We start from the raw sequence: 23,206 nt of genomic DNA, 5'->3' as shown, positions 1-23,206 counted from the left end.
GTGGAGGAAAAAGATCAGTAGATAGTGACAATACTTATCTCCAGACAAAGCAGATACTGCAATTGAATAAACATTAGCTTCTTCTGTCTCCTCCAAGCTAATTCCCTGAGCTAAGGTTGTTTTTCAGATGACAACTGGGTGAGTGGAAAGAATATGAACACATCACTCATTGAATATTCTCTAACCACATCCTTATTAGTCTCTTCTGGAGATGGCCTCATCTGTTGTATTATCCCCCGATTCCACCTCTGTTTGAACATGAAGAATAACTAAAGAATGAAAAGAAAAATAAATCTGGCTCCCAAAGCCTACAAATAATGTCCTTAATGAGAATAAATACAGGGATTCCTCTAGCCAGTGTTAGAGAAGTCACTAGACTGTTAGGCTTAAGTTCATCTTTGTCTCCTGTCCCAGGTATTTGGCACAACATCTGGCCTATAGCAATATTTGGAAATTTTTTTAACTGTGAATTAAAATTTGAAATTTTAACCTTAAACTTGACGGGAGATGCTCTACATGACCAGCCTAGATATTGAATAATCGAATGTCTCTAACGGAAATCGGTGGTCTAAAATGTTGTGGGTTGTTTTGTTCCCCCTCCACCACCACCTCCATTACACATAGCGACAAATTCCGCTTTTCAGTGCCATGTCCTGGGCATGTTTACCAAAGGACCGCTGAAGGTTTAAGTACTCTATCCTTTCTTGTTCATAATAATAGCTGATGTTGACAGTCTGACATGATCTGCCCAGCAGAGTGACACAATATGTAGCACCAAACATGACCTATGAAGCACTGCATTTTTGCCCAGAATATTTGTCCTGAATATAACGAGGCCTTTAGACCTAGTTTCCAATTTGTAGGAAATATTCAAGACAGAGGACTAAGCTAAATAACACCACAAGCAATTAGATCATGGCAGAACATAGGACATTGTTCAAGACAATTGGCCTTCTTACTTCAAAAGATCAATGCCACGGGAAAGTGAGAGGGGGAGGGGAGCTGCTCTTCTAGACTAGAGGAGACTAAAGAGGTATCAAATCAAAATACACTGTGTGAACCGTCAACGGATTCTGGTTCAAAAAAGGCTAAAAGGTGAGTAATTAAGACATATGATTATGGGTTTGAAATTAGACATTAGAGAATTATAATTCATTTTCTTATGTGTGATAATGGTACAATTATGAAAGAAAACACCTTTTTTAAGAGCATGCATGCTGAGGTATATAGGGCTGGTGTGTCATGATGTCTAACACTTCTTTTCAAAAGGTTTAGCAAAAGAAAAAAGCAATGCACATGTGTATGCCTATGTGTAGTTGAAGCAAATATGATGAAATGTTAAGTTGTTAAGTCTGGATGTTGGATATTTGGGTGACCGTTGTATTCTTCTCTCAATTTTTCCATATATTTGAGCATTTTCTTTTCTTTTTTTTTTTTTTTGTGAGGAAGATTCACCCTGAGTTAACATCCATTGCCAATCCTCCTCCCTTTTTTGCTTAAGGAAGATTAGCCCTAGGCTAACAGCTGTGCCAATCCTCCTTGACTTTGTATGCAGGATGCCTCCACAGCACGGCTGATGAGTGGAGTAGGTCCACACCTGGGATCCAAACCCGCAAACCCAGGCTGCCAAAATGGAGCATGTGGAACTTTAACCACTCCATCACGGGGCTGGCCCCTGAGCATTTTCAAAATTAAAATCTATTTTAAAAATTCAAAATCAAAATTACAAGAAAAAAATAGCTAATGTTAATTGAATATGTGCTATGTGCCAGGCCAGACTTTATATTGGCAGCTCATTTAATCTCGACAACAACTCTCTGAGTTAGGTGCTAAAATTCTTCTCACTTGAGTGATGAGGAAACTGAGCAACTTGCCCTGAATCACACAGTAGTTGAAGCGAGCTGTCACTTCCGGTCACTTTGTTTTGCTACTCAAAATATTCAATAATACAGTACAGATCTCTTGAGGAGAGACCATGGGGCTATTTCAAGGCCAATTCCTGACACGTCTGAAGTGAATTATTTCACTTACAGTAAATGCCAAAAACCAACATGGTGCAAGCTCGGAATGAAAACTCCCACCTGAATTCCACATTACTTAGTGCTCTCCTGACCCGGGAACACGTCTTCCATTTTTACTCCTTAAATATTCATGAATGCAACTACCAGTATTCCTACAGCTCTAACTCCTAGGAAGTTGTGTAGTAAAATGACCTCAATCCTGCCAGAATATTGTCTCCTTTTTAATTTAGGGGTCAACTCATCAGTTTCGGTAACAGGAAGAGGAAGCCATCAAGTGGGCTCAGCATACTTGACCATTTGTTCCACCTCTGCTACCAACAGCTGGACCTGGGGGATGTCATTTTACCTCTCTGGGCCCTTCCCTTGGGAAATGAAGAGTTTGGCCACAAAAAGTATAAGATTCTTTCCGATTTAGCCTTGCTGCAACCAGAGCTTAGAATAATCAGTTTCACAACCAATCTGCTCTATTTTGTTCAGTTGTGGAATTTTTTAAGGAAAGTTTCTTGCGGCTGGACAAGTCACTTCCCTTCTAAAGTTTTATGGTTTTATTTCAAAAGTATCCTCCGTGGCTGCTCCCTGGCCTCTTTTTCACCCCCACGAGTTTGTTTATCTGGTGACCAAGTGCAGAGACCTCTTGAGATTTGAGGCAGTTCGTTCAAACAGTGGGGTGTGGGGTATAGGGGGAGGGGTGGACCTTAAATTCTCAAGTCTGTCCCTCAGGTCAGAAACGGTCTGATATGCTGAACTCCAGTCTCAACCTTCTTCACTTCCTCCATTTCATTTTCCACTAATAGTAGGGAAGGCACTAGGTAAACCTTAAACTACTCACAGGATAGGAATAGTCAGATTGGTAAGTGGAGTGCACAAGAATTCTGCTAAGATCTGGTCAAATCTCCAAAATTGTACCAGCCAAAGAGGTTTTGCATCTTAAGGTTAGCAAAAGTGACCAAGGTCAACTCTTTCAAGCAGTTAGAGGTGACATTGGTTCTAATCCTCTAATAGAATCATCGGAAATGGGCCCTGGGTTTGATTTCTACAAGTTGCACGCAGGTCTGTGTTTACCCCCATATTTCAGGGGAGACCTCAAGGCAAACTGCAATGCAGATGAGCTTGTCAGAACCGGGTCATGAGAAGGGCAGCAAAGCAGGAGGCAGCCCACTTTCTATCCATGTGGCTGCCACCAGCCCCACCCAGGCTCCCCCACGGAATGGTTCCTCAGCGTTTTCTTACTTAGGAAAGAAAAGGCTTTTAGCAAAAGGAACTTTGCATTGCGATCAATTTTTCACCCTTATTCTCCACAAACTCAATAAGTAAATAAATAAAATAAAACTTTCAATGGAGGCATTTCAAACTTCTTTTAGAAGGGATTTAAATTTAAGGTTGCCAGTATCGTTTGTTGTCATTGTCAGTTTTAAAAAATATGTACAGTCGATGTGTTAACTTCAAGATGTAGTACTAAACCTAACGAGCCCGTTCCCCACTGCCTTTGTGGAGGGAGCCCCTTCACCACCACCACCCAGCCGTGGGAAATAGACCTGGCTCATGGCCGAGCTGGGGAGGGAACGTGGAAAGGCCTTGCTCCACTTTGATAGCGCCATCCTTGCTCAGAGGCTGACCTCCCTCCCTCTGCCCAGGACATCTGGCACCAGGATTTCTAAATCAGGACCAAAGGCAACAAAGTGTAAACTCCACATTCCATTCCTTCTGTAAGAAAGCCCTGTGAAAGCTCCCTTCTAGGGAAAGAGGAAGGTAGAGGAGTAAAGGGAGCTGCCACTGGGCTGCATGTTTTCAAGGCAAATTCTCCCCTCTTCCCATGGAAAGAGACTCCGAGAGGAGGCTGGTTAGGGTAATGGACCGTGTCCCCAAGTGTGGTCCCTGTACATCCCGCTACAAAACAATTCCATTTTTAAATAAGGTTGGGGAATAATGCATATTAATCACTCTTGGAGATTCATGCTGCCCATCGGCAAGTTAAAGGTCCTGAGAAAGCCTACTATAAAGAAACCTGTTCATGTTTAATTCAAGATTTCCAAAAGCTATTTGACCATACAGTCTTTTTTTCTCTTTTTTATGTAACACCTATTAACATCGGTTCTGAGGAATACAAATTGGGAAACACTGGTTTAACGGAAAATCGTGACCTTTGGTGTAAGCAAATCTAGATTGGAATCACCATCTGATGACTTACTGTGGAGCCCTGGGAAATTTACTTAACCTCTCTGAGTCTCTGTTTTGCCATCTTTAAAAGCAAGCTCATCTTTCCAACCTCATCAGGGCACTGTCAGGATGAAACAAGCAAAGATATTGCTCAGCACCGGATGGGAGTCCGAGACAGGGCAGCTGCCATTTATAAAAATGACACCTTGTGGAGTGGAGGTTGTGAGGCACTTTCCAGGTCCCCCTTCCTGAATAAAGGAAGGACTTGTTTTCCCAGCTGCTGGGAATGCTGCAGAGACAGCTGTCAGCTCTCAGCCCTCTTCAGGAATTGTCTTGGCTGAAGAGAACCACCTGACCCAAGGACAGCCCCATCCTTAGGGCAGCTTGTGGAGGGAACAAAAGTCTGACTCTTTCACCTGTTTGGGGACCAGTCTGAAGGGCAATCTCAGCTTCAGAGCGGCTGGCTAAGGCATCCCTTGAGAATGTATTGCAGCCCATCTTCTCCTTCTCCCTAAATCCCACTCCCCTTCCTCTCCTCCTCTCCCCTCCCCTCCCCTCCCTTCCCCTCTGCCTCTCCTTCCCTCCACTTGCCTTCCTCCCCTTCTATGGGTATTAATCCAAGAGCACTCCCTAGTAAACCTCCAGCACACAAATTTCCACCTGGGAGTCAGCTTCCTGGGGCCCCAGCCAGCACCACTGTGATTCTAATAACCTACCTGCCAGCAGGACGTTGATGACAGGAAAGAGAGGCATGCACACTTACAGGGCCTCAGCAAGACCTGGATTTAGCTATCTAAATAAGTATGAGTTCCTTAAAGAAACGCATCCCATGCCAGGAAAATGTCCTCCCCATCAATGTCTGACAGGTCCCCTCAGTAACACAGGCTGTGGTATTACTCCTCAAAGTGTGGCCCACCGGCATCTCCTGAGCAGCTTGAAAACAACAGGGCTTGCCAGGCCCAGCCCAGACCGACCGTCTTAGGAGTAGTCTGCGATGATACTGGGAATCAACATTTGTAACAAATCCTCCAAATGAAGCTGACGCAGGCCATCCTTGGACCACCCTTGGAGAATCAGTACTGCAAACTTTTTCTGTTTTAGGCACGGCAAGACATATAGCCTCTGACACAACTACTCAACTTTGCCACTGTATCATGAGAGAAGCCACAGAAAATATACAAGACAAATGAGCATAGCTGTATTTCAATAAAACTTTATTTTCAGAAACAGCCAGCAGGCTGGATGTGGCCTAAGGCCACACTTTGCCAATAGCCTCACCCCAGACTCTTGTTATTCAAGGCATGGTCCTGGAATGGCCAACATCACCTTGGACCCTGCTTGAAAATGTTAAATCTCAGGCCGAGTCCCAGAATTATGGAGTCAGAATCAGTAATTTGACAAGCTGGTCAAGTGATTTCTAGTACATTTGAGTTTGACAAGCAACGCTATGCAGTGTCTATTGGGACAACTTCACAGATCAATATCACCTTGAACTAATTAGCTTCTCTCTGTTCCGTGATTACAGAGAAGATCGGAACCTAGGCTGTGCAGAATGTGCCACGTAGAGCAGGCCAGCCCCGAGTGTCCCTTTTCTGGGCAAACCAAGTAAATTCTGACTTTCTAACTGGAGGCCAGTGGTTAATTACAATGAAGCTGAGACAAGGAGAGGGGCGAAGAAAAAAAACACCTTCTTATCTTTGGAGGGAAGTAGAATGGAAGAGACCATCTTGATTGCCAAGCACCAGAGCTTATCTTCCTGATTCATGCCGTGCTGTTTTTCCACTAGAGACTTTGCAATATTGCATTAGTCAAATGATTCTGCAACATCATTTAAATGACACAAAATGTCTGCTTGTGTCTGAGCATGATTCTGAGGGTGGAATTGTGCCTGCCCATCTGTTTCTCTGAAGAATAAATCCAGAATTAATTCTATTAGAAACAACAGGCCCATTTTGGCAGAACAAACCTGATAAGTGGATATAAAAAGCCTGTGTGCCAGAAGAACTGTCCTCATGAGGGACATCACCAACACAAGGGCAGATACATCTTATCCTCCCCTCCACCCATGCCCTGACAAAAGCTCAGAGATGCTTTCTTGGCTGGACTTAACCACTCCATCTGCTAAAGCAGCATTTGGCAAACTTTTTCTGAAAAGGGCCAGATAGTAAATATTTTAGCCTTTGTCAGCTATAAGGTCTCTGTTACAACCACTCAACTCTGCATTGTAGCGTAATAGCAGCCATAGACAACACGTAAAGGAATGGGGGCCAGGGCACGCTTGTTTCATAAAACTATATTTATAAAAAAGCGGGCAGTGAGCTGGGTCTGACCTCCGGATTTTAGTTTGCCGGCTCTCGAGTCTAGTCTAGACCACTGCTTCTCAAAGTTTAATGTGCATAGGAATCACCAGAGTATCTTGTTAAAATGCAAACTCTGTTTCAAGAAGTGGGGCCCAGATTCTACATTTTTAACCAGCTCTCACATGAGGGTGAAGGTAGTGGTCCAGCACCATGCTTTGAGTAGCAAGGATTGAGTTTAGACCAGTAATTCTCAACCTTGGTTGTTCCCTGAAATTACCTGGAGAGCTTTAAAAATATGATAACTAAGCAGGATGACCAGGAGCCTGGTTCTACGCTCACCCCCTGAAATTCTGATTTCACTAATCTGGGTTGTGACCTGACCAGCAGGATTTTTTGAAGTTCCCCCAGTAATTCTGATATGCAGCTAAAATTAAAAATAATTGTCAGGATAGAATTTAAAAGGTGGGGCGTTCACGTCAACTGTCTTGTAGTGGAAGAGACATTCAACCAGCAAACACTTTCTGAGCATTTAAGCACGTCCCAGGGGAAGGTCATCTGCTAAATGCAGGAAGTGGAAGTGGAGTGAAGGACTTGAAGAGAATAGTGAAAATTCAGAACAGCTTCTAAGAACAGTAGGAGAAGATGCAGAGCTTGGAACAAATGGATTTCCCAGCGCTATAATAGGCCAGTTGCAGCTAGAGATATTTCTCAAGTGAATAAAAGGAAGACTTTGCTGACAGTAAAACTGTCCAACATTGTCATGGGCTCCCATCAGAAATGGTGAACTCTCAGTCACTAGGTGATTTCAAAACCACTTGTGAAATCAGCATTTCTCATGCACAAAACTTATGTAGAAAGGACAGCAAAGCGGAGCATTACTAGTAATTTTGACTAGTAATAGACTGCCAACCTTTGCAAATGAATGACTTTGAAAACACACTTTAGAATACAATCAAATCTGTCTCTGTAATCACTTCCCTCTTAATTATTTGCATTATTGATTCACTCTGAGTGGAAGAAAAAGGTGTGGCACAAAGCTCGCCAGGAATTTCGCACAACCCACAAACCGTCTTATCTCATCTGCACAGGTGATGTATCTTACATGTGAGCATTATCCATCAAGTGTGGGGTAGTGGAAAAAAGGGCTGTGAACTGCTGAGACAGATGGAACATGGTAGTGGGGGGATCCAAGAAATGAATTTGGAGTGGAGATGTTGAAACAAATAGCAGTTAAAAGTCCTTCCCACTCTGATACTCAGTGATTCTAAGAAAGCATCTGTGGTTCTGTTTGTTCTTTTGGTTTGAAAGTAAAAGCTTCATGGAAAAGGGAGGATGAGTCACTACATAAATTATTCAGGGCTTGAAGTCCTTTAGAGAATTGCACTCTGGTCTTTGATTGAGGCAGGAATCTTCTCCCATATCCAAAGTCTGGGTCAAGGCTGCGTTTTTGATCTCTCAGATGCAGAGAAAGGCCACACATAGCTAACTAAGCCATAGGTAGGCTTCCTCCATCTCGTATCTTTATGATTATTGAAAGCATCACCTTGTGCATAGCTTGTAATAAATTATTTTCCTTAAAGCCAGATAGCTGTTGCTGCAAATGGACTTCATAGCTAGCAGGAGATAGTGTGACATAGCAGTATGCCTGGGTTCAGGTATCACTTTCCAGGTGCTGACCTTAGATAGGCTGCTTTCTGCTCAGTGCCAGCCTCTTCATCAGTAAAAGGAGGATAATGATGCCTCCCTCAGAGGGCTATTACGAGGACAAAATACATATTGAGTGCTTAGATTAGCACCTGGCAGGTACAAAGGTGAACACTCAGGCTATGTTGGTTGCTATATAATTCCTGCCTTCTAGGAACTGGGAGAAAAATACACTTAAATGGACATACATTTACAACACATGCAGCCAACAAAATAAGAACATGAAACAAAAACAAAATTATTCTTCTCTTTTATAGGTTCTACTTTGTTGTAAAATTAAGCACCAACTCTTTAGCTTGGCATCAAAGTCTTGTATGATCTGATGCCAACATTTCTACACATAACACATTCTTTCCGATTAAGTAAATAACCTATACTCAAAATAAACCAGACCACGCTAACTGTGATCCCAATGGGCTCTATGCTTTCCCATCTCTGAAAATTTACTCATGATATTTACTCAACCTGTATGTAATATACTCTTTACTCACCTTTGCTGGTCAGTCTCTATCCATCCTTCACTGTCCAGGCTGAATGACTTTTTCCATCAAGACTTTCTTTAAAACGCCAGCAGACAGGAGCCAGGCCAGTGGTGTAGTGGTTAAGTTCGGGGGCTCCACTTTGGCAGTCTGGGGTTCACCAGTTTGGATCCCGGCACGGACCTGCACACCTCTTGTCAAGCCATGCTGTGGTGGAGTCCCACATACAAAGTAGAAGAGGATTGGCACAGATCCTAGCTCAGGGACAATCTTCCTCACGCAAAAAGAGGAAGATTGGCAACAGATGTGAGCTGAGGACCGATCTTCCTCACAAAAAATAACAGCAGACAGAATGTATCTATTCCTCTCTGTGGTATCTTAAGACTTCATGCCTCCAATACCATATTTATCATACTCTCCCTTGGTTTAGGGTTATTTTGTGAAGCCCATCAGATTTTCAGTGGCTTGAAAAACAGAAATTACTCCTTATATCCCATTCTTTGACCAGGTGCCACCATCACCACCTTTGCAATATGCACAGTGCAAGCCATGGTAACTTATACACTGTAGGCATTTGACAAATGTGGGCTGGGTCTGTGAATCTCTGGGATGTAGGAAAGTATATAATCAGAATGGAGATTGGGAAGAATTTCCTATCTACCCAAGTGGGGCAAGAAAGAGCAGATGACTATAACTCAGGGGCTGCAAGTACTTATTAAAATTGGATATCTAATATCTGAGAACAAATTCTCACAAACACTTAGTATTAAGCATCTTTTAGGTGCTAGCCATACTCATCCCCCCTTCTAAAAGCACTGCCTCCCACTCACAGCCCCTGAGGAAGTGGTGCATAAGTCACCTGTTTGTTCCACCACAGCTCACACTCTAGCCTGAGTTGACTGAATCAGGGCAGCCAATTCACAGAAAGCCTAGTTACCTATGGCCTCATGACACAAATCTAGCTCAGCCAATGGCTCTCTCCACTGAGAATTTCTAATCAGGACTTGGAAGTACTCAAATAGGAACTGTAAACATCAGAATTGCTGTAATAACAATAACAACAACACAGCTGTATTTATTGTGCTTGTACTATGTGCCATCACTGTGCTGAGTATTTGAGGTCATTATCTTATTTACTCCTCACAATATCCTATGAGGTTGAGGCTGATATTAGCTTCATTTTATAGATGAGGAAACTGGAACACAGAGAAGGTAAGTGGGAAATCGGGAGTCAATCTCAAGGATTCTGTCTCTAGAGTCTGTGCCCTTAACCTCTGTGCTGAAATGTTTGTTTCCCCTGGGCAGGGCAGGGCAGGGCAGGATGAAATGTCCTGACGACTCAGAGATGGGGCACCCCTTTGAAGGTCAGGGACAAGCCAAGGAGTAAGCAGAGGAAGTCAGACTACAGAGGAAAAAAACAACAGGAGGAGAAGCAAAGAGAGAAACGTAAATGAAAGATCACACAGCCACAGAAAGACCCCATTTCCTGTCAGCTGTAAAATTCCCAGGGGCTTGGCAATATTGCGTTTCCTGCCTTTGGATTCTGTGAACTCAACTGTTTATGATACATTGACCTTTGTGTGAGCTAAATTGAGAGAGGCTTCTTTCCAATGAAAAGAACTTGCGTGCACTTGTTCGAAGCCTGTGTTTCCATACTGAAGCTGCAGCCTGTGGACCCAGAAGTCACACTCATTGCAAGGTCCTCAACTCAGCTCAGCTCCAACTTTGCAGACCCTCTTGCTCAGGAATGAATACCTTACTCAGAGTCAGAGGACCTTGTCGGAGTTCTAGCTCTGCCATCTTATTAACTGTACGACCTCAAACTGGTCCTTGATGTGTTTGAACCTCAACAGTTTCCTTTATAAAATGGGTGTAGGGGAGAGGACGGCAAATAACAAACCATTTTTCCTGCCTCCTACCTCCAGCCAAGAATTGTGGCTGCAGCTTAACTAAGACAGAGGATGTGAAAAGACTGTGCAAATATAGGGCATTTTTTTAAGCTTAGCATTCCTTAGGACTTGTGTGTAAACCATGGGTTTTATCAGTGGTGCTGGGCCAATCAGTAAAGAGAAAGGTAATGTTATCGCCATGGCATTTCCCTCACGCGTGTCTCTGTTTACAAAGTCATGGGTATTGGCAGAAAATACTCATGTTTCTTTGTTCTCGCTAATGAGCCAACTCTGGAAGCACCAGACTCTTTATCAGTAAGACCAATCTATTTTTCCAGGGCCCTATTTACTCATCAGCAGAAACACTCTCTTGGGTCCGTTCTCTGTAGTATTGGCTCTGAGTTTTCCCAAGTTTCTCTGCCTCACCAAATGTTACCTTCTCTGCCAGCTTGGGCCTACATGTCCTTCTCCCCAACCCCCAACAAGTTTGTGATTCCAGGGGACCCTGAATTGACTGCAGAGAAAATTACATGGCAACAAAGAGATGGGCCAGATAGATATCAGCTTGAGAGTCTAGTCAACTGTGATTCTCTGATAGCATTCTTTACAAGACAACAGAGGGTTTTAAATTTAGTTTAATTTTTTATGGTTTGTTTTATAAATGAACCATGCCTCCTTCATCAATATTACTTTGTGGGGTTTTCCCAACTTCAAAAAGGTTTAGTGTCTCTTCAAAACCACAAAACTCACTAAATCAGTCTTCCTGTCTTGTTACTCATACAGACATGATCAAAATTTCCTACAAAGAAATTATGAAATAGTTGATGCTTGCTTTACTGAGTTATAGAGTGAGAAGGACCCTGGGAAGGAGAAGCCCTGAGATAGGGTTGCCAGTGTGGGGGATCAGAACTGGCCACCCCAAAATCTGTCTCTTTGCCTTGCCTTGATTATTTTTAAGAACAAAAGACTCTGAAAGAAACTTTGACATTCCCCCTAACTGCCTAAAAGAAATTTAAGATAAAAGGCCTATCCCATAGATAACACTGGGTATTGGTAGACTGGGAGGGTCCTTGCTAAGCCCATCCTTATCAAAGTTCTGTCTACCGAACATTTGCTTTTCCATTTCCATGTGAATTGCCTTCCTCCCCTTGGAAATCCCAAGCCAGTACCCCCAACACTTTTCTTTGTCTTTAGCTGAAGATGATATTTAAGCTGGCAGCTTGGCCATTTTGTTGAGTTACCCAGTTTCCTGGGTTTCTCCCACGTATACATGTTCTAAAGCATTGTTCAATTTTCTCCTGTTATTCTGTCTCATGTCAGTTTAATTCGTAGCCCAACCAGAAGGACCCAGAGGGGAGAGGATTTGTCTTCCTTCCCTATACCAGATAAAATATAGAATGCTGAGTTAAATTTGAATTTCAGATGAATAAAGAATAAACAATCAATACTTCATGGGACAGACTTATAGCAAAAAGTTATTTGTTGTTAACTGAAATTCAAATTTAAATGGGTGTCCTGCATTTTTATTTGCTAAATCTGGCAACTCTACCCAACTTTGACTCTTACAACAGATAAAATTTATATTCTCTGGATCTTTAGAATCCTCTGCAAAATGAGAAGCCTGAACAAGATCAACCCTAACGCTTTCTGCAGCTCAATAATTATGTAATTCTGTGACTCAAATACTAATAAACTACAAATGTGATATTGGGTGAGTTATGCAATCTCCAGGAGGATTAATTTCCTCAACTTCAAAATAAGGATGATAAAGCCAAAGTCACAGAAGTGTTAGATGAATGTTCTGGCTCACGCCTTTTTCAAAGAGAGACAAAGCCAGACATTACAGTCATGAACCAAGTAACAACGTTTCAGTCCACAAAGGACAATATATATGACAGTGGTCCCATGAGATTAGTACCATATAGCCTAGGTGTGTAGTAGGCTAGACCATCTAGGTTTGTGTACGTACAGTCTATGATATTCTCGCAACGACAAAACTGCCTAACGATGCATTTTTCAGAAGGTAGCACCGTCATTAAGCGATGCACATTGTAATTCAAGTAGTGAAAATAGATTTTATTGAGTAACTATTGACAGTAGAGGAAAGAGCTGAGCCCCATACCAATTTGTGCAGAGGTGATTGGGCATTTAAAGGGAGAAGGAGGGAGTAGGGGCGAGTGGGGACTTAAGCAGAGTCAGGGAAGTGAAAAATCACAGGGGGTTGGTTAGCATAAATGCCTTTAAGCCAGCTGTGTCTGCTAGCTGGTAATTACTGAAGCAAGGATTCTATCTTCCCACAGAGACTGGGAGACAGCGGCCCTATCCTTGCTGATGATTACATTTCAAAGGAATTGCTTTAAGGAAAGACACTCCTGAGTTGTAGGAGACACATATACATCTCAAAGGGACAGAGGAAGGATTTACAATTGTTAAGTATTTTTTAGTAAATGCTCTAAGAAAGGGAGGTCAGGGGCCTATTGTCAGGTATTGGCTAGAACAAACAGTCAATTATTTTGACAACCCTGAGCTCTTCCAACAGGAACTCAAAGGGGGCTGGGTCATCCCAGGGACAGACCTTAGGCTACTTAGAAGTCCTACAAATGTGATACTGCAAGGTTGGTCAAGTCTCTTAGTTGGGGGGGTTTGGATGGAATCCTTTGGTGCCCAGACTTCTTTTGCCGTTCTCATCTTCAAAAGTGCCTGGCATAGGAACGTGTCCGTAACAAATAATCAGTCATTTATTCACTCAAAATACTATGAGATCCTTCATAATCCAACGGTATCCAACCAGAATTTTTTTACAACTTGTGCGTGAAGAAAGGGCTCTTGATGCAAAATTTTAGTGTTAAAAAAACTAATAGAAAACTTGCTTAAAATATCATTGTCTTAGGAAACTGTTGGCAAGCAACAGACATGCTGCTTTAAAATGAACCTTATTTTTTCATTAAGGCATCTCTCAAGACTTGTCGTCAATGTTTTTGTTGACATGGAGTTGATGATCTACAGGCACAAAATACACATATTAAATCACTCTAGAATTTGTACCGTACATTTGCTCTCAGCTTGCCCTCCCTTCATTTAGTCCAAAATAAAAAGATTCCTCCATTTCTGAATAGGTCAGGATACTATTTTGATTTAATTATATCTATACTGCAGCAGATCTGAGCTGGGTCTGGGGAAGAGCATATGTCCTATTTTTGTCTCTCTTTCCTCATTAGATTTCTATTTTTAAATGGCACTGAATTGTGAGTTTAGCGTGATACTCACAGAAGCAGTCATGGATGGAACTGTACTCCTCCTTGAGTTTTCACAGATTTAGGCTTTGTATAAAGAACCCATTCATCCTTCTCCGCTCCCGCTGACATCACCTTTGTTCTGACCTTCATCACTTCTTGCTGGGATTATTCTAATCGTGTTTACTGATCACTCTACTTCCAGCTCCACTCACAGTATCTGTTTGGATAACCTGCATGCGACAGAAGCCCCAAATAAGAATGGTATAAATGAAATACAAATTTATTTCTCTCACACTTAAATGTCTGATTGGTATGGAGGCTCTACACCACAGCCATCAGGGCCCAGGCTCCTTCCATCTTACTGCTCTGGTATGCCACATAATCCAAATGCCTCTCTTCTGTGTCTGCATTTCAGCCTGTGAAGAAAGGGGAAAGGAAGAAGAGGATGGCCCAGCTTAACTTTAAGGCATAACCCAGAAATTGCACTTCGCTCATGTCCCATTGCCCAGAACTTAGTCATATGGCTCACACTTAGCTATAAGGCAAGCTGGAAAATGTGGTCTTTACTCTGGGCAGCTATGTCCCCAGCTTAAAAATTGGGGTTTCTATTAAGACAGATAAAGAGAAGAAGGTGCTGTCCAATATGGTAGCCACTAACCACATGTGGCTACTTAAATTTAAATATATTAAAATTAAATAAGAGTAAAAGTGCAGCTCCTCAGATTCACTGGCCACATTGCAACTGCTCAATAGCATAAGTGGCTAGCCACTATGGTAGTAGACCGCACAGACAGAAAACATTTCTATCATCATTGAAAGTTCTACCGGATAAAGCTGATAGAGACAACCAGCAATCTCCTTCACACTCCTCCAATCCATTCATTCTCCATACAAATTTTATCAGAGAGATCTTTCTAAATACAAAACTGATCATCTCGTTTTTGTGTTTAAAGTTTTTCAATGGGTCTCTACTGCTTTCAGTATAAACTCTAAATCTCCTTGGCTTAGCACATCAGTCCTTTGTTTAATCTGAACACTTCTTATCCCTTATCTTCATCTACAAGACTTCTCCACAAATGCCTTTCACTTGCATCATGTGGAATTGCAGGTCTTCAGACACATCATCCTTTTGCATATGCTGTGGTCTCTCTCCTTTGAATGTCAACTTCTTTATTGCTTATTTACTCTCTCTCATCTAATCACTGGGTACTAAGACCCAATATCGTCTCCTCTTAAAAGTCCCTTTTCCCCACCTGGCCTCACTATCATTAGAGATTCTTATTATGTGCGACTAAAGCATCAAGAACAATACTCCATCATAGCATTTAACACACTTAACAGTGATTTATGGTCAATTGTTTTTTTTTTCCCACCACCTGGAGTTTCCTTGAGGATAGGGCACTCATTCAACTTTGTGTCTGGGACCTGCACGCTCATTAGACTTGCAATAAATGTTCATTGAATAAATGTGTGATAAATAAAAATAATAAATTATTAGTTCTTTTCAATTCCTTCCCTTTCTGTATCTTTTAAAGAAGGTAAATCTCCATGAAGACCCTTTGTTTTGCTCAGCAGAGTGATTCTTGGGGATGCAAATGATAGAAGCCAAAAGAGAAAGACTAAATTTTTTTGCACGAGAAAATATACAAACAGACTTTCTAGAGGTGGAAAGTTTTCTCCATTGGTATGGAGAAAACATGTTAGTGGGAAAATAGGATTGTTTGGGAGAAAAAGAAACGGCGGCTCCCAAAGGATGTAGAACTTTGGAGACACAGAAATGTTTAAGGGTGATGCACAGTGTAATTCCCTTTTCCATATTCACAGGAATTTTAGTAACAATTGACATTACTTGTCTTGGCTTTTAGAGAATCACTTAGGTTTGCATTTCTTCCAATTAGAAGAAATCTGTACAGCAGGTGCAAGGGCTTGTTCAAGGAGGCCCAGTTGCATTCGGTTTACAAATAAATGAAAGACGTTAGGCCTGGACATCTATAATAGCAGGGGAAGTTTCAGAGCAGCATCTTTCAGCGTGTGCAAGTTTAAAAATGTTCATCAGTATTCACACCAACATATTCTGCTTTTCTCTCTTCAAGAGAAGTTACACTTCATCTTTGTCAGCACTTCCTATTTATCATGAGCAAATAAAATAGCTGAGACCACATAAGGCATCAAGAACCTCTCCGAATCTTTTCAGTTCCTGGTTGACTTTGGCAGAATAAAAGATGTCACAGGTTGACTACCCTCACTGAGTTCCTATTGCCCAAGCCCAAGTAAACAAAAAGTGTGAAAATAAATGCCAAGTGACCCCAATTAAGGGGGAATCTGCATTTTGTTAAATATAATTCTTTATTCTTTTCGACTGAATCAAAAGCATAGACATGAGTTTCACACAGACGACTACGAAAGTCCCTAGTGTGATCTTGTGGCCTCTGAGTCACATTATGAGAACCACTGCCATCAACTCTTGTTTTGTTCCTACGTTGGTCTTTTGGGGTCCGCTTTGTACTCACTGGCATTCCCATCCTTATTCTCATCACCTCTCAAACCTGCTTTGGAAGAAAGAGCTGCAGCAATCCTGACTCTGTACTCAGCAGGGACTTTAAAAACAACATGAGGCAGTCAGAGTGTTCTACACTCAAATAATGTTCTTTTTGAAGAAGTGAGTGTTGGTCACAGTGCGAAACAACCACAACAGCCAGCAGAATGTCGTTTATCGATTGTTCACTGAGAATAGAACACGGTTGGCCACAGTGAGTAATGATACACAGTCATATACCGTGATGAGGCATGGAGGGAAAAAGCATTTGTCTTGGAGACAGGAAACCTGGGCTCAAATCTTGACTTTTTCATTTATACTTACAAATTTAAGTAACTCACAAAACCCCTCTAAGCTTTCACGTCTTTATCTATAAAATTGATATTATCTAGCTCACAGGATGGTTTTAAGGATAAAATGAGCTAATGGGCATAAAAGTTCCAGGAGCAAGTTAAGCACTCAAAAAGTTGAATCTGTGTAACCATCGTATATCCCCCACCCATGTGGTCCAGTCTCTGAAAGAAATCACTTTCAAATAAATACAATCCAACAGCCAAGAATTAAAAAAAAGGGACTCTCAACTTTAGTTGTTGGAAAATACTAGAGTATCCAACGCATACTCTTAGCAGAACTTCTCACAGTCCCTTTCCTGTTCTTCTCATGTTCCATAATTCTATGAATCCTCTTACTTAGTTAAGTCCCTCCCCACCTCACAAAAACCTTTACCAATACCCCCCAGATTATGGAATGTTTTTTCTCCTACTCATCTTCATCATGTAGATCAATATAGCCTATCTACCAAGGCCCTTCCTTTCTCTCAGGATTGCTTTTTCTTCCCATTATCTTCTCCAATTGTTTTCATCATGGAAGTCCAGGAACTGGGCATGAAAGAGACAAATAATCCTCAAATGACGGGTGTCTTAGCCTATTTGGGCTGGTATAACAAAATATCACAGACTGGGAGGCTTATAAACAACAGGAATTTATTTCCCACAGTTCTGGAGACTGGAAGTCCAAGATCAGGGTGCCAGCATGGTCGGGTTCTGGTGAAGGCTCTCTTCCGGGTCGCAGAATGATGACTTCCCCCTGTGTCCTCACATGGTGGACAGGGCCAGAGAGCTCTCATCTCTTTATGCGGGCATTAGTGTCATTCATGAGAGCAGTGGTTAACCTAGTCACCTTCCAAAGGCCCCCTCCTCCTAACACTATCACAGGGAGCATTAGGATTTCAACATGTTAAGGGGGAGGCGGGGCACAAACATTCAGACCATAACATAAGGGAAGGTGGGCAAAAGATTAAGTAGGAAAAGATGGCATTCCTCTTTTTAGGAGAGGGGAAAGGCTGCAAGTATTTACACTTTAAATACTACTTTACTTTGTCATATGTGTAAAGAGACAGATTGAAACCAGTCACAGAAGAAGACCTGCAGTCACAAGTTCAGGCAACCTTCCTGGGGCAGCTAGAGTCACAGACTGGAGCAGAGCTGCCACTTTCTGATTGGATGGTCCCGGCCAGAGGACTAGGTACCAGGTGTTTCCTAGTACGGTCAGCATCCTGTCCAGGAACTCTGTGTTCCTCACGAGCAGGGCAGGCATTCTCCCAAGAGTCTCCCTTGCAGCTGGTGTCTGCTCCATCACAAATCCTTTCTCTTAGGCACAGGCCATGCCCATGCAAATGTGTCTGCAGTTTTGCAGAAAGACTTACATCTCCGATCTCAGCAAAAATATCACACCTGCTAACTCGAAAACCTGTCTATTTTCTTCCTCTCCTGCAACACTAATCTCTAAGTAGAATCTTGTACTTCTTCTCTGCAAACAAACTCAGGATTCCTCCTCAGAAACAGATTCAAAGGGACACCACACTAAAAAAAATGTGGCAGGTGTTTGCATAATTAATTCAAAGGCGTTTCTTGTATTTTATTTTTATCTTTTGAGGTTTGCTTTTACTTTTGGGGGGGAGTTTCACCAACAACGAGGCTGATTTAAATTTTCGATCATATTGTTTCAACAAGCCACTTTCAGTTAATATTCCTGCATTTCTGTGGAAGAGACCGCTGTAGGTCAAGGGATTTTATTCTACCAAGTGAATCTGATTTTTATCTCACTCATTTTTTTTCTTGGGTAAATCCCATTCACATTGATGTTTCTAAACCTCGATGGCCTTCCACAAATTTTCCCCATACTGACTACTCATCTTTGTTCAAACCATTCTCCCCATATGAAAGGCTGTGCCAAGTCATGCCCGTCATCTCTTCCAAAATGCATATTGAGACTTCCTTCTTTCCTGTTCTCCTTTCCCTAATTAGCCTCATCACACTCTGACAGCTTATCTCTGCACTTTCCTAAGTCATTGATAGGATGTGACCTGACATCTGTTGGTTCATTGTTTTTTTTAATCCTTCTTATTATTTTTTTAATCTATTTTCATTAGTTATTGCCTTTGTAACCTTCCCTTCCCTCACCAATTCATTAGCCAGGTGGCCCGACAAAGGAGATTAGTAAAGTTTCAATTCATGCTCATTTTTCTGCCTTGGAGTAGAAAGAAAGTTTTTTTTAAAGAGATAGATTACTTTAAAATTTAGGCAGAGGCAGTCTGGGGTACTGAAAGGATCTGGGACCGTAACGTGAAACAAAGTTAGGTACAAATCCTAGTTTTGCCTTTGGCAAATTTCTAAACCTCAGCCTCCTTATCGTGAAATGAGTAAGATAACGACTATCTCCTGGCGTTCTTGGGGAAATTAATGAAATAACCCGGAAAGCACCCTGCTAGATGCTGCCACTTGGAAGGTGTTAAAGGAAAGAAACTAGAATTACGGGTGAAAGAATTCTCAGCTTTTCAATGCTCCACTGCACGCAGAGTAAACACTCCTAATAGGCTGGCCTAATGTCTCCTTGAGTCTCCAATTTGGGGTGTAGGGGGATGGGTGTGAACAGGCTTCCTGGAGGGGAGCACACCTAAATTCCAAGAGTGGTAAGGGAATGGATCAAGAAGTCACCCATCATTCACTTAACTTTGAACCTCTCTTCCAGCAAGCCCTGAGTTTAGGTTTAGCGACAGGAACCTGATTCAAGCCTACTTTCTGGTTTATCTGGAAGCCGTTTGGATAAGAAATAAATAAAAAATAAATTGGAGGACACTATAAAAGGAGCCTTGCAGAGGACACCAGCGTTTGTGGTTCTCAGTGAATCTCAGAATTAGAGGATGCCTTAGTGATTTCAACCTCCTCGTCTGACGGACAAGGAAAGGTTTTTAAACCTGCCCTGCAGCCTTGAATAATAGCCTAGGGGTAGTTGGTCCTCGAAATGATGAAGGAATAAATGAACGGAGGGATGGAGAAATGAACGCTGAAGAATGGATGAATGACACTGAGCCAGGACTAGAACTCAGACAGGGGTCCTTGTTTGCTGCTATTTCCTTCACAATTGCTTTTGACATTCTTGGCCCATCTCCTCCTTCACAATCGCTCTTCCTCTCTGCCTCTTCTGTTTTCACGCCCCACCTCGACCCCTTCTAGAAGTGCGCCGCCCTTCCCGCTTTCCTGCCCTCCCCCTCCCCCCTCCCCCCTCCCCCCTTCCCCCTCCCCCCTCCCCTCTGCTGCGAGGCCCCGCCCCCGGACCGGGCCCGCGGGACTGAAAGGCCGCGCTGCCGCCGCGCCGCTCGGGCTGCTGATTGGCTGCCGGGTGCGGTGACGCGCGGGCAGGCGGGAGCACGCAGCCGGGCCGACCGGGAGGGGGTGGAGCCGGCTCCGGGGCGGGGCGCGGGCGCCCGGGGGCGGAGGAGCCGGAGGCGGGAGGCGGGAGGCGCCGGGGCCGTTTAAGCGGCCTCCCTCCCGCCCCCAGCCGCCGGGTCTGGCCCCGGCCCTGTCCCGACCCCCGGCCTGGCCCACTCCGGCCCTGCCCCGCCGAGCGGAGCGCCGGGCACGCGGGCGGCCTCCGGAGCAGCCCAAGCCCATGAGGGCCGCGCGCCCGGCCGCCGGCGCTGACGAGACGGAGCTCCGGGCCCCCGAGGAGGAGCGGAGGATCAATGCGGTTCAGGAATCGATTCCAGCGGTGAGAGGGATGGCGCCCCCGCCCCGCCGCCGCCGCCGGTGCCGGGAGCGAGTCCCGGCTCCCGCCTCCGCCCGCATGGGTCCCGACTCCTCACCTGGGTCCACCCCCGTGGATCCGGCACCTTGGCTGGGGACCAGTTCCCGAGGGATTCCCCGCCCTGCGGTCCCTGGGCAATCCCCTTCCTCCGAGGACCAGGACTTCATGCCTAACCCGGGTCCCCCCTCGCGATCTGCACACCTCCGTTTCCCAGACCCCGGACCTGGAGCCTGCCCTCCTCCCAGGAGATCCCATTGCTCACCCGGCTTCACCCTCCCGACCTCCATCCAGGCAGGGCTCTTGCTTGCTCTGAGGACCCGAACCCCAGCTGCAGGCGTCGCCGCCGGGTCCTCCGACCCTGGCTTTGGCCTCCACCTCTTACCCGCAGCGTGGTGGCTCCCCGGGCGCGCGGAGTCGGGGCCGGGTGGCTGTTGCGCCCTGCAGCGAGATTGTCGTAAAGAAGGGGTGCGGGGCATTTTGGGTGCTTTGTGAACCGCCCTAGCAACAGGGAAACTGAGGCACGCTCCACCGGTTTAGCCTTGCCTGGCCATATCTGGGCCTTGCTGGTTCTCAGGCCTCGGGTCCCAGGGCGGTGCTCTTTGGGGCCCCACGGAGGGGCGAGTTAGCTTTCGGATGGTGCGACCTGCTGTCGAGGTGTCTGGGTTAGGAACCGGGAAATGGAACCGAGGAGGCGCCACCGGAAGGCTGGTCGGCTGCTCTTTCACTGGAGAGCTGGTGGGAACCAGCCTGGGGAGTCACCATGGCCTTAATCCCACTCCGGGTCTCTGCCATCGAGCAATGGATGGAGTCTGGCCCATGGTTCAGAGAGGAAGCTCTGGGTTTTTTTTTTTTTTTTCCTCATTCTTCTTCGTTTAAGTGGGTGAAAGTTCACCTCTCCTGTGTTTGTAATAACTTGCCATCCCTTTGTCTGAGTCAGGCAGCTGTCCCCCCTCCCAGACTTTCACCAGCAAGCTTACTTAGTGTGCAGTGATCGGGAATTTGAAAGAAGCAAAGGAATGTATGAAACCATCTAAAGAGATGATGGTTGAGTCTTTAGGCACTGCCTTTTATTTCGAAAATTTAATGTGCACTTGTTTTCCTATGTGACTCCCTAATCCCCCGTGGACCATTCACCCATTATGCTGGTCTCCTTCCTCCCCCAGTCCCAAAGGGTAAAGGAGCCAAAAATGCGTAGGAAGAGTTGTGGTGGACTATGCCATCAGAAGAGTGACCCTTTGGAAGACTTGACTTAACTTCTGACTGTTGCTGGTCCCTCAGGGTGTTGAATGCCTGGCTCTATTCCCCCAGTGGCAACATCTTATCTGTGCTTCTATAGGCAAAAAGGAACCATGATTTGTGGCTTTAGAAAATGAAGTCAGGCATGAAGACTGGAGGAGCTTTTAAGGGAGAAGGTAACATGTGCTCGGGCATGATTGGCAAAGCCCTGCCCTGTGTGGTTTGTTTGATTTGGTTTTGCTTCTCTGCACATGTGTGCGCTTCCTGTTTTCAGAGAACAGTGGCAGTCTTCTGTGAAATTACCTTTCTTATTTCGTTGAGTTAGTATTTCTTTCATATCCTTTGAAATCTTCTCTAGAAAGGAAAAAAGAGCTTGTTTTATTACATGTTGCACAAACATTAAAACAGTGTTAAAAGGAATAAAGAAAAAAAAAAGACGACTTAGAATCCTACCATCTCAGCCAATTGAACTATCTTCTTTTTGCTGGACACTAATCTATCCGGTCCTTATTAACACAGTTCTAGTGTGATTTTGCGCTCTACTTCATTCATTTAAAAATGGAAAATACAGGCATTGTCTTTTGGTGCAGCATAGACTTTGTAATTTTCTCAGTGGCTGCACAATAACAATGGATATTTAACAGTTATTTTCTTAATGACATCTAGATCTACCCTGATTTTCTTTGAAGATTGAATGATCCCATAACTTCTTGTTTTTCTATTGTAGGCTGGATTGGAAAGATATTTCTAAGGGTCAGTTTGAACTTGGACATAACACCTGTAAATAAAAAGTCCTTACAACTTGAAGGACCTACAACTAGAATGTAATACTGGGGGGCTTTGAGGAGAAGAAGAAGAAGAAGAAGAAGAAGAAGAAGAAACAAAGATTGGTAACAGATGCTAGCTCAGGTGCCAATCTTTGAAAAAAGAAAACAAAAGAAATCCTGTCTTTAAAATAAGCCAAAGGAGAAATTTAAAACAAAAAAACAAAAAAACAGTCCTGGTTTTCTGTGGTCCACCCATTAAAATGTTGAGAGTGCTATTCTGTGCCTCTTAAAGCCGTGTTCATTATACAGCATTTGAGCATTCAGGATAGTTACAGGTAGGTAAATGACAGAGGAACTGGAGGAAGGGACACACTGTCCTTGAAAACGTGCTCCTTCTCTGATTTATCGGGTCTTAATTGAAGAGCGTTTGATTGCAATAAAAACAATTCATTAGGCCATAGTTTGTGGTTATGCGTAAATTACAAGAAAACCTGAACACCTTGCTGGCTTGCTCATAATGGAAACTTGGTGGTCATTGTGGCTTTGAATCAACTTCCAGAGTTCTGCGCTTTCTGTGGAGGACGGCTATAAGGAAACTTAGCCCACTGTCCTAAGTGGAGGGCTTTATGCAGGCATGGCTTCTCAAAAAACTTAGGCTGTGAAAAATCCCACTGAGACACAGAACATATTTTATCTTTCCTGTTTTATTCCTTCCATGCTTGAGTTTCCCCCCCCCACACACAGTCATTCTCTCCTTTTCACATCATCTCTGACTTATTTGAATAACTGCTAACA

At 43.7% G+C, this 23,206-nt stretch overlaps 1 protein-coding gene and 1 long non-coding RNA gene across 4 annotated transcripts in view; one reads left to right on the top strand and one right to left on the bottom strand.

The window, feature by feature from the left end:
• Positions 1–12,608: 12,608 nt before the first annotated feature.
• Positions 12,609–20,862, bottom strand: LOC138916156 (uncharacterized). Of its 2 annotated transcripts, XR_011422999.1 has the most exons (3): positions 20,671–20,862; positions 13,818–14,016; positions 12,609–13,550 (listed from the first exon to the last, which is right to left on the bottom strand). It is a non-coding gene; the product is annotated as an uncharacterized lncRNA (long non-coding RNA). The 2 variants fall into 2 exon arrangements; XR_011422998.1 differs by lacking the exons at positions 12,609–13,550; positions 13,818–14,016 and adding an exon at positions 14,044–14,202 and having other exon boundaries at positions 20,671–20,834.
• Positions 20,087–23,206, top strand: part of MMD (monocyte to macrophage differentiation associated) — a 26,458-nt gene continuing 23,338 nt past the window's right edge. Inside the window, exon 1 of one of the 2 annotated variants that reach the window (XM_023652818.2) lies at positions 20,087–20,372. In XM_023652818.2, coding sequence (XP_023508586.1) covers positions 20,347–20,372 — 26 coding nt within the window. In that variant the 5' untranslated portion in view covers positions 20,087–20,346. The remainder of the gene's footprint in view (positions 20,373–23,206) is intronic. The other variant, XM_023652819.2, reaches the window with a different exon arrangement.

This window comes from Equus caballus, chromosome 11 (assembly GCF_041296265.1).
Source record: "Equus caballus isolate H_3958 breed thoroughbred chromosome 11, TB-T2T, whole genome shotgun sequence".
Taxonomy (NCBI): domain Eukaryota; kingdom Metazoa; phylum Chordata; class Mammalia; order Perissodactyla; family Equidae; genus Equus; species Equus caballus.
Note: the sequence above shows the minus strand (reverse complement) of the source record. Positions and strands in the feature narration are given on the sequence as shown.